The sequence below is a fragment of the Haemaphysalis longicornis genome, unplaced genomic scaffold (genome assembly GCF_048455015.1).
Source record: "Haemaphysalis longicornis isolate Haplotype H1 unplaced genomic scaffold, Haemaphysalis longicornis Haplotype H1 scaffold_3, whole genome shotgun sequence".
Lineage (NCBI taxonomy): Eukaryota > Metazoa > Arthropoda > Arachnida > Ixodida > Ixodidae > Haemaphysalis > Haemaphysalis longicornis.
Window position 1 is genome coordinate 602688 of NW_027526335.1, and position 12210 is coordinate 614897.

The following is a 12210-nucleotide window of genomic DNA, read 5'->3' on the forward strand; positions in this document are numbered from 1 at the left end:
GCTTTTTCCTCTGGCCAGCCACGCAGCGGGAGAACCGGTCGAGCTCTGCTGCCCCGTGCGCGCGTAGAGCTTGCGCGCAGACATTCTCCCGAACTGGTGACCGTCCGGCCGCTCGCTGGACGGCTGCAACGTCACTGCTATGGCCGCGCTCTCCTCGGTTTCGGTTTCAAAATCGCCGATTTTTGCTGGCCGCTTGCGGCGTCCACGTGCGTATTTCAGCTGTTGTATTTTGCATGTTGCTTTCTTTTTAAGCAGACTATACGGAAATAGGGTTTTCAAGAAGTCGAAATTTTGAGTGCAGTTGGCCTTTCATCTTGCTTTGCGCCTTCCTTGTGTCAAAGAACGACCAGTACATTTCCACGCCTGTACGCTAGCTTCGTTCGTAGTTTGCTGTGGGCCACGAAGGCCAGTCCACCTACCGCCCTTTGATTTACCGGCAGGCCCGCTCGGGTCTCTGGTTTCATGTGCAGAACCGAATTTCCGAAATTCGGTCCTGGTACCATGACCCCTTTTTAGACTCCCCTTACCACCTCGTATTTGCTGTAGCCCCACGTTGCTCTATGTTTCATTATAGACATGTTCCGTCTTCCTTTCATCCTAAGGTGAGCCTCGTGCTCACACATACAATTTGCGCCGTAGTTAGGCCATACTCTAAGTATTTGTATACTATTTCACACCGATCTGTGCTCCGTGTCATGGTTAAAGGCCATGATCCCCAATATTTCTCAGCTTAAAGGTGTTGTGCCACCAAATTTGTTGCTTGTGCATTCTTTGTTGCAAACGTTTTATAATTCGTTAGAAAGCATGATACGTGCTCTCACACGCACATATTCTGAGTGAAAAATTTATTATCGCACGATTCATGTGAACAGGATTCGGTTTCGGTTTCTGGGCGCCGATTCAAGCAGTGACGTCACAGCGTTGCGCCATAGCCTCCTTTAGTAGGATATATAGGAGGCTATGGTTGCGCGGACGCTCTGGCACGCGTTTCTACCATGCGGCGCTGCGGTACGTTGCGACTTTACTGCGGCGTCTGCTCCTCCACATACGTGCTTCACCACGGAAGTAAACACGCCAACTCGTCACGTCAAGCCGCGACAGCTCCGACCTGGATTCTTTGTCTGCATCCTCGGATGCAGACAAATGAAAACCATGGATTTGCAAACCATAAAAATGCTAAAAAAAACGCTAAAAAAAAAAAAGCTGCCCCCGCTGCGAATCGAACCGGCAACGTTGACCGGATGGGCGGAACGCGCGAGACCACTGAGCCAACGGACAAACGATTCCGCTTCGCGATATGGCCGGTGTACTAGATGGAGGCCCATCCTTGGAGTCGTACGTCGGCGTTTACTAGCTAGTTTACAGAATTCCTGGCTTGTAAACTCACATTTTTTAAATAGCGCTTGCGCAGCAAGGTTCCGCGAAGCCCCCGCGACAGCTTATCGCCATCAACTCTGCTCTTCTGCGAAAGCGCTCGCAAAAATAAGTGTGCCCGGCTGCGACTGCGATTTTGCACTGAAGGGATAGTGCTTGCCGTACTTTGGTTTTACGTTTTACGTTAAAAACCTTTGCCGATACTGATCCCTTATTACCCAAATTACCCTACGTAACTGTTCTTCTGCACGAAACTGACCTTATATTTTCTACAGGCGAGCCGATCGCACACACATTCCGGGGTAGCGGCGTCGCCGAAGAGCACGGCCGAAGCGTCGAACGCCAAAATACGGATCGCATTAGCGCTAGTGTTGAGTTGTATGGGCTTCATGGAACTTACTGAGCTTATTACCCTCCAGAAACTAACAAAATAGAGCCGGGTTCATTGCGGCACGAATGTTGTCGGGGCGCAGTTCTCGCTTCTCGGTCGATTGACGACGCGTCGTGCGACCAGTCAGGCGACCGGTTTTGTTGGCGTCTTCGGTCGGCGAGTCAGTCACACTATGGCGACTTTCCATCGGCCGACGTGTTTGTGTCGCCGTCGGCGTGGTGTGACAACGCGGTCTGGCAATTCGGCAGTCGGCCGATGTTTTAACGACTCGCCGGCGTCGCGTCGTCGTCGCCGTCGTATCGGTATAGTGTGTCGATACGACCAAGCGACCAAACAAACTGTGGTAACTGGAGTTCACGTTCACGTCGCCCGAGTCGCTAGCGTTGTATGACGTCACAAACTTTGCGGCGCTGGCAATTCACTGACGTCATGGTTAGTGGCGCTAGCGATGGGTCCCGATTTCCAGAAGAGCATTTAGGTAATTTTTAGAAGCGAATTAAAATATATATTAAGCGCTTGCTGTACCCAGCACTTCGTGTTGAGGGTCGTTGCATGCAGAGGAAGCCTACAGCAGGCTTTTTACAGACTTAAAATTTGGTGGCACACCTTTAAGGATAGTCTTCACCACGTACAGTAGAAGCTCGTTACAAGAGAGGCACTCAAGGGACCCAGGAAACGTGTCTCTTGTACGCAATGTTGCCAACATGGCAAACAGGAAAATCAACCAAACCGTCTTCGTTCAAATGTCTCAAGACCAGGTGTCTCCTGTAACGAGGTTCTACTGCATCTCCATCACCCCACTCTGCGTAGCCATGTGGTTGTCCGCCACCAACAGTATGTCATCTGCATGCACTGGTCAGCTGGCAGTGGTGCAGGCAGAAATATTTTTCGGGGGGTGTTACACCACTGGTAAAAATATAAATAGAAAGAGAGCCTGGGCCCAAACTTTTCTTTCCATCCTTGTCTGCTTTATTTTCGTTTGTACATGTCGATATACTGAAGCGGTGTATAAATAGCGTGGGCGGAAAAAAGACACGAAGCTGAAAGGAAGGGGAAAGCAGCGCTCAGGAAAGCAAGCACCTGTCTGTTTCACAAGTTGAATCCCAGCCTACTGCCCCCTAACTTTCTAACCCCGCCATGTAGTTCGTGAACAGCAGTGGAGAGAGGACATCCTTGTTTCAAACCCTTATAAATGTGTACCGGCCTGTTGTATGTTACCCCCTCCCACACTATTTGCACCTGCTTCTCCCGGTACAGCTCCCCGAGTAATTCAATAAATTCTGCCTTCAGTCCCTCGGCCTCCAGGATATCCCATAGCCGCCCACTTTCTACGTTGCCACAGGCCACTTTGAAAAGGCTAACCACAACGAACGGTTTTGCATTGTTCTTTTAAACGTGTTCAAAAAGTAACATAGCTCCAGATCGGTCCTAATGCTCATGACTAACTAATCCATTGTAACACTTTTTGAGGCAGTGAATTCCCAGTACCAGGACAACACATTCAACTTTAGCTGTCGCTAACTTTACTCCTCACTCCAGGAACGGCATTTATAAATCTTCGCCCTCAATTTTTGAAGTGTTACAGCGCCAGGAATACAAACAATCACCGTAGTTGAGATTCAGATGATGGGTATCATGTGCCAAAATAGGGTAAAGCCCATGTCCTGAAAATTATTTTGGTTTAAGTACCTACATATTTATTTATTGATACCTCAAGGGCCCTTTTGGGGCATTACATGAGGGGTGGGCAGGAAAAAAGGCAGGCAAAATACAGTGCAATGATAACAATAAGGGTTACAGGTCATGACACAAATCTTCTATCGCAGACCTACAATGACTGCTATCGGTAATAACGGTGATGTCATCAGGAAGATTGTTCTAGTCTTGCGCTGTATGAACAAAAAAATGAACGCTGAAAAGTTGTACAGTGAGCGCGTGGTGGGTTAACTGCGTTACGATGGCTGTGGCGCAAGGTTTTAGGAGGGGGTAGGATGAACTGATTGTTTGGGGGCAAGGTATAAAAGAACTGGTGATAAAGAGACAGGCACGCTGTCGACGGGAGGTGAGAGGAGGGAGGTGAAGTTGCAATTTTAATGCCAAGATGCTTGAGTGCTACGAATAATCTGAAAGGATGAACCTGGCTGCGCGGTTTTGAATGGATTCAAGGGTGTTACAGAGGTTGGCTTGGTGTGGGTCGTAGATGGCGTTGCCGTAATCGAGTTTGGAAAGAGCAAGTGTTTTGTATGCAAGTAGTTTAACAGACGATGGTGCCAAGGAAAGGTTGCGACGTAAATAGCTGAGGACACGATTTGCTGCGTTAGTAACATGACTGATATGGTTGGACGAACTTAAATCGTGACTGATGTAGATACCTAAGTACTTGACTGATGTACAGGAGGGTACCGCAGTATTGTTTAGGTAGTACGAGTGGGGTGCATAATTAGAAGGACGGTGAAAAGAGATCAAAGATGTCTTACTGACGTTATAGTGACATGAGCCATTTCCTGCACCACTCTTGAACAGCAAGAAGATCGTGTTGAAGGGCAGTATCATCTGAGGAATCGACTATTGGCCGGTATACAATACAATCATCCACGAAGAGGCGGATATTAGAAGAGACAACATCGGGCAGGTCATTAATATATAGACTAAAAAAAGAAGGGGCCCAAGCACGGTGCCTTGAGGGACACCCGAGAGAACTGGGGACAGGGCAGACAAGTGCAAGTTGGCATAAACAAACTGTTGACGATGTGTAAGAAAACAGTGAGTCCAGTTTAATGTGGACGGATGTAGCTTCAGACGAGATAGCTTAAATATTAGTCGAGAATGGGGGACTTCATCGAAGGCTTTCTCGAAATCTAAAAAAAGGGCATCAATTGGAATGTTGCGGTCAAGATGCGAATGCAGGTCGTGAAGGAATGGAGCAAGTTGAGTGTCGCAAGATAGGCCTTTTCTATCTCACAATGCATGTGCTTGAAACATAGACATGTAAGTCTTTCACCGTAGACTGAAGATTTGTGCAGCTGCTTGGAATTCCCACTCTGAAATAATGGTCTCTGCACAATAAAATATAGGAAGGAGGCACAGAAGGCAAAAAAGAAAAAATACGATGGCGGCAAATTCGATAAAAATACAATCGACAACAGATAAAACGACAGAAGCAAGAAATTGTCATTAGTACAGCAGACATGCGAAGTCTGATGCAAATGATTTTTTGAGATATTCTGACGACCACTGAAACAGAAATTATTCCTGTGTGAGCAATGGTTGGGGCAATACATGTCGGCAAAGCCCTCTCTCTGTTGACCGAACGACAGAAGAGCACAGCCCAAGAGAGTGCGTGGCTGCAGCGGCAACGCCTTTGCACTGCTGCCAACGCTACTGGGGAGACCAAGGGGAAGCAGCGCTCGCCAGCTAACTCTGCCAACGCGCCTGTCACCGCTTGTACGCCATGCGCAGCCACCAGTGCGGGGCCCCAGGAGAGGAGAAAATGGAGAAGACGTCAACACTGAGGCCGCCAACGCTGCTGCTGCTAAAGTGTGAGCAGGCAGTACCCACCGAGACAGTTGGAGCACCGTTGGCACAATGTACGCGACGCTTGCGAGGAAGAACACCACGCTGTAAACTCACAAGGCTACAGCAAGACCTGCGCACCATTTCGAGCCCCATATTTGCGAAAGAGGGGGGGAACCAGATGGCCACACATTTTTCAAGATTCCCTGCTGGATCTCTTAAACAGAGACATGGTAAGTGACATGTTCCATGAGCTAACATGGTACAACTGGTAAAGATATGAGTGTGTAATTAATGGGGTTGTGACCTTTACCGGATTTGTGAAAGGGAACCCCTTTTCCCACTTTCTAGTCACCAGGAAGGCTACAGCTTGCACAAAGTTACAAGGGAATGAGCAGAGGTATTACGTGAGATCTTCCAACAAATATAGTCTTTGCTTGGAAAAGTACTTGATTTCAAATTTTTGATAAATTTTAGCACCAAGACAGTCAGTTATGGTTGCTCCCAAATAAAAAAAGAAATTGTTGGTAGTGTTAAAGAGGATGTCAAGAAGAGGAAAAACTGCTGCTAAAACGACGACTAAAACGTGGAGCTTAACATGTCATGATTTCAAGTACGCAGATGTAGGTATCAGAGATTAAGTGTCACCTTTTTTCCTTTACATTTGGTCAGTTAAACATTGGTAGCTATGTGGTGACCTGAACTTAGAACAGCTTATTGGAATTCAATTAGGTCGTTATGAGTGGTCCATACCAAGTCTAAAACTCAAGCGAGGGACAAGGTAATGTGGGTTCGCAAATAAACGAGTACACTAGGATTGACACACAAAGGAAGTCGGCACTTTGGGGGTTACTGCTGGAAAACAGTTGGGACCAAGAGACACAGATTCAGACACTTGAAATCACAGAGAGGCACATGAGAGTAGCTGAAAACCTGGCATGTATATTATTATTCACGACATTGTGTTTTTCGACAAGGGTCACGAAGAAAAAATGCAACTGTGTTCAATTTGAACGAAATTGCCTTTAGTAACTTGATCACCTCTATTCCAGCCCCGAGAAGTGTTTCTCAGCCAAGAAAACGCAAGAAATATTGAAAAACCTTCAAATTTAGTGATACAGTAATACAATATGTGGACAAGTGACCCTATTTTAATTAAGCAGCACTGAAAACATGGCATGCTAACTGCAGCACATTGGCATTCAAGTGGCACAATCCAACAAAACTAGAGGTCCCACTCCCAGTGATGCTTTTTCGCAATGGCTTTCGTCGGCAGCTGCAAATCCCACAAACAAGATTCTCTGATGCCACGTGCAAATCCCCGGAAAGTGGCTGGGGGTCGCCACTGCTTTATATACTATTTTCTTTACCACCTCAATTATTTGTTTGGATTTTGCGATAAAATTGGTATCATTGTTACCGAGACAAAGCTGTCTTTTTAATGAAACTAAATTGTGTTTTGTCTCGACAGCCACTTTAAGACAATGCGTTTTTCATTACCATAACCAGCAGAACAGCATTAGGGAAAAACAATAATTTCCAAATGAATTGAAAAGGTCCGACAAGGGTGGTAAGTCAGAGTGAAACCAATCAGGCGGTCCGTGCAGATAGATGCAAAGCATCACTGGTTCCCCTTGTTCAGCCAATCGTCCAGCTGCTGATTCCAGGGGAAGATCTCAGCATCCTTGAACCACAGTTTTATTTCCCTCTTTGAGCTTTTCAGGGAGTCACTGCCATGAACCACACACCTGCAAAAAGTGTACAAAGATTTCCCATAAATTTCTTACGCTCTGTTAGGAAAGAAATATCAAGAATCTGTTTATACATTGCTCACTTGTCCTGTAAAAAAAAATAAATTATGAGCCATTTTACTTTGTGAAGGAGGATGACCAGCAAAAACTGAAGTACGGCATATGTGCAGCCAGTAGTAGTGACACGAAATTTCCAAGCTGAGATAACTAATGTAAAGTGCTTCTTTTTTATCAGGAGATGTCCCCCAGCAAGTTTCAACGGTAACCGTCCAGTGTAACATATTTTAAGTCCATTTTAATCATTTTAATCTTTGCCCGCACGAGAAAGCCCAGAGCGGGCCAGCACGGCATCTTCTGCTCCTTGCCCCAAACTGCCGACGTCGGGGCTCCCGTGACGTAGCCGACGCTCTGGCTGCGGTTGGCGTGCGCTGCTCCGGCGTGTGTATCACGCCATGATTTTGGGACTGACGTCATGCTGCCCGGGTGCATGGGGATGGGGAAGAGCTCGGCCCAACTGGGCATGCGCGTGCACTCACTCGCGCGTCCAGACCGGCAGCGGTGCGACAAGAATGGTGAAGTCACGGGCGCCCTCCTGTCACGGCAGCCGCTCGGCGTTCGTTTTCTCAAATCCGAAACTGAGACGAACAAACGACGCCGTAAATGGTTGTTTATGCTGCGGTCGACCGTCTAATGTGCCATTATATGATTAGTGGGCTGGTAGGCACCCACAGCAGCGAAAAAAACGTAACACGGAAATTTCGTGTCTACTCCATTCAGGTGACAGAAAAGAAGTGAAATTTAACATAGAGAACGGTAACCCGTATTGACAACGGCACCATCACGCCAAAGAGCCGTAGGGAATTAGACACGCAAGCGCTTGTAACACCGGAAAAGAGAGCACGGTGCGGACGCAAACATGGCTATTGATCGCACAGTAGCAAATCTTTGAGAAACCTTTATTTTACACTGGTGCCTATCGATAACTATTGCTCTCAAAGTGCTCATCTCCCCAAGTGGGGATATTAAGCTTTTGCATAGAATTAACAATTGCGCACCAAAATCAGACGCAAGTTTTTTCACATACAGAAGAGATGTGCGCAGAACCCCATCCATAAATGGCTCGGCTGTATAAAGGAACTGAGCACATATCCAGTGAATAAGAGCAGTGTTGATCAGTGGCCTAACACATAATAATCGGGTAAAATGCAATAAATGCCATACTCCATTTTCCAGTTCAGGAACTACAGCAGATACATGGAACGGCTGCAGCAGACAAGTAAAGAAGCAAGCAGCTGACTTTATAAGTGTCTTGCATCTAAAACGCTGTCCACCATAGCCCTGAATAGATGTATATTCATTGTTTGATTAATAAGAAAACAGGGTTCGTACAGGCTTCAAAAGCAAAAATTCAAGGGTTTTCAAGGTCCCCATCTAATGTTTTATCTGGCATTATTTATAACTTTTCCAACACAATGCAAAAGTTTTTATTCCACAATACCTAAGCACATTAGTGCACACCTAGATAGGTGCTAACGGGTTCGTAAATGCTCCCCCCAGCTTTATTTTTTTATTTTATGGCTGGTATTTACAGGTTTTTATTTTTCTTTGTGTTTTTATGAGGCTGTTTGATTTCAAAACTTAGTTAATTAATGTTGCCTGCATCTCCTGCTTTGTCAGCAAGAGTATCAGCTGAAATTAAATTGAGCAAGTGTTGCTTCAAGGCAGGATGAACTATGTACACGTCCACCATTTGCACGTAAAAGCAAATGTAGATGGAGCGTATGAGGCACAGTAAACATGCAATGAGCAAGTGTCCACAGACTAGTTGCAAGATAGAGAACAGAAGCTGGCTTTTTACTGGATTGTATCGTGATATGGATTGGATTGACAAGTGCCTGCTTCCAATGTTGTCTTGTAATAATGAAAATCCACCAATCTTGTAATTTCACACAATACACTGAAACTTGATTGTTACAACGTTTCTTTACATTTGTTAACACCTAAAATCCACGACAAACACTTTAAATTCTTGTGAAAAGACAGGGCCAATGATTCTCTTTGGAAAAATCAAGAGTTTTCAAGGACCATGTAAAAATTTCAGGACTTTCCAGGCCTTCAAATTGACACTTCTAAATTCAAGGGTTTTCAAGGACCTGTGCGAACCCTGGAAAAGCTCCCACACACGCAGTGTACTGCAGCAACGAGCACACACCAAAACCGTACCATAGAGTAACTTTCTGTGGGAACAAGTGCCAACAACACTTGAAAGCCGCAAGACTGCACTTGTGGAAGAGCATCCCTGCGCCACATAACAGTGCTGAGAAAGAAATACTTCGCCTAAGAAGGAATTTGTCAGTCCTTCCCAATTTTCACATCACCATGGGCGAGACAGACTTAGGAGAAGCTTCTGGAGCAGCAAAATCTCAAATTTGGAGCAGAACAACCTAAATATGGAGCAGTTAACAAGATTTGCTGTCCTCTTGGGAGCCTACAAAACCAAATTTTAGGCAAATCAGGGGAACAACTGCACTTTTTGATCTGTTCTGAATGTACACGACACTGAAACAGACTTTGGAAAAAGTTTTTTTTTTTTCTAGCAGAGTGATACAAGGTACAAACTGCACAACCCTTTTACCAAGTTTTTAAATTCTGAGGCTTTATGCATGCACAGCATAGGGGGCCGTTGAAAATATCAAATCGAAAAACTGGCGCAGCTTGCACTCGTGGTGCATAGCTGGAGAAACCGCCGAGCTGGGGGTCGACTGAGCTTCTCCCCACACTGACAGCGGGTCCCAAGAGAGGGAGAGAGCAGGCGGTCCCACCCCAGCAGTGCAAAGCCGTTGTTTCCTCATCGTCTTCCAATGGCACAGCTGCGTAGGGCAAATCCTCCTGTAGCACATCCGTGCCTCGGCAGAGCTCTACTTCGTCAGCTCCATCTCCATGTGTGGATTCTTAGAGAGACACTGAAGCGAATTTGTCAAGCTCCCGTTTTTGCTTGCACTGCGTAGACTGGCTCAAATTAACACACTTTTCATCGTTTATCCGGTTGACAAGTCGGCGATTATTTTATAAAGCTCGAAAGAAGAAAAACTACCACGCGCTGTCTGCGGCGGCCGCACCAACTAAACGCTGTGACGACGGGAGGAGGTGCACCGTGATTGGACGATGCCCACGATTAGCATTGAAACAAGCTTCGGTTTCAGTTCTGTAAAACAACATCCTTGACATCCGACGGCATCGTTGGATGGGCATTATCGATATCTCAGTAATCGCCGTACCGCCCTTCTGCCATATTGTCGGCTGTAAAATGCCTGAGATAAGCCTCCCAGGACGGCTTGGAATCGTAGCAATCACTAGCCGAGGCCTACACAGTGGATGACGCCCTCCGCGTCACTGCTGACGCTCAAATGCCATGCGCTTTTCCCTCATAGTCGGAGCATGCCTCACTCATGCCTGTATCGTAAAAAGCGTGTTCGCACCAGGCCAAGGGTTTGCTGATTCAGGCCTGTGCCCACTGCCCGCAAGCAGCAGCACGCGAACAAGAACTCGCTAGAGCGTCAGTGGCAGTCTGCGCGCGTTCTGCAAACTCGCTCGTGGAACAGTGAACGTTACGGCCCAAAAATGGTGAACTCAGTTTAGAAAACATCGGCTGAAAACGGAAAAAATCAGCTTACAAAAAGAAAAAAAAAAAAGTACCCTCGGGGATTCGAACTTGTGACTTGAAAAATATCATACCTAATGCTCGAGACCATTCGGCCACGGGCCAGCGCTGAAGACGGCGGAAATATAAGATATATAATGTATAACCAGTTTACACTTTTATTTAGTTTTAGTGTTTTAAGCAGCTTAGGTGACTGTTTGTTGTATAGCACTCATGCAGTAAGCGTCCCTCAAATTGCCACAATATCTCACATCTAGCAATTGCATTTTTTAGACGGAAAAGCGTTCGCAGATGTGTGGTCGTGCTGGTGACCGTTGTGCTTATTCACCTAGCGCAAAAAAGTGCTTCCTGCTCCCTAGTTTTAAAAGTAAAAGTTAAAAGTAAAAGTTTTACTAAGGTAAAAGTTTCAGTTGATTTTATTTCCTTAGTGCTTATATTGGCTTCGCTGACTTCTTCCGCCTTCAAGTGGCCTTAGATTTTCCTACTAGCGTACCAGTCAGTGAAGCATCGTGTCATGTGCGCTTGTGCAGCGCTTGCGTGGAGTGACCTGGACTTGGAGCTTGATACAGTGTACAAATTAACAAACTAAAGAAATGCATATTCTTCCATTCACACATTCACAAACGTGTTGTTGCTTAGTTTCAACTGAGCGAGCAAATTGCGACGACCCGTTGGCGGCCTGTAGCATAAACTCTGTAGCATAAACGCTGGGCCGACTGACTCTGTCGGAAGGTCGGCGAGCTGTGCAGTAGCGCAGTCAAGCCAAGTAATCTCCTCCTGACATCACACGAAAACGCCACAGAAAACGGGCGAGGATGCAGAGAGGAGGACAGCATTTTCGAATTGATTTTTCTACTAAATAAATTCGCGTAAACGCACTCAGAGTGGTCGAAACATGGCCAATGGACTCGGGACTACAATTTGCGCTAGTAATCCCGCAATGTTTACAAATCACTTCAGCGTCCCTTTAAGGGGTGGCTGAACAGATTCGTCGTCATCTGTCTTCGCATGGAATTAGGAGGATGACAAAGGTGGGAGCTCTTCCTGTGGCGCAAGCCCACGCGCAAGCGTGGATGATGCCAGGTGGTCGCCGTGAGGCACGCGCTCACATGCGCTCGGGGTTTTCAGTCTCCACTGGACGGATTGGAGTCAGCATAAACAGCTGTGCTGTTAAAAACTCCGCAGTCGTAAGGCGTTTTTATTACCATTTTAACACTGAAATTATTGTTGTTTGTAATCCCAGTCTGCGCTGTATGCACAAGTGTAGAGCCACGGCAAAAGTTGTGCAAAGCGAGGTGATGATAGTTGCACCCCACCAGCCCTTCCATTTCAATCCCTGTGGCGCACGTTCGCCACAATCGTAATTAGAGTAACGCTGCTGTGTTTAGCCACCTCACTTTTGATACTGTACTTCATTTCAGATACTGTATAAGTCAGAATATAGGTTGAGCTGCAATATAGGTCGACCCCCTTACCTTACAGACGAAAAATTGAAAAAAGAAGAAGAAAAAAAAAAGATA

The 12210-nt window shown here is 46.2% G+C and overlaps 1 protein-coding gene across 1 annotated transcript in view; it reads right to left on the reverse strand.

Moving 5' to 3' along the window:
- Positions 1–3377: 3377 nt before the first annotated feature.
- LOC144173830 (uncharacterized) overlaps positions 3378–12210 on the reverse strand; it is a 31220-nt gene continuing 22387 nt past the window's right edge. The window contains exon 4 of the mRNA XM_077702087.1: positions 3378–7026. Coding sequence (XP_077558213.1) covers positions 6900–7026 — 127 coding nt within the window. The 3' untranslated portion in view covers positions 3378–6899. The remainder of the gene's footprint in view (positions 7027–12210) is intronic.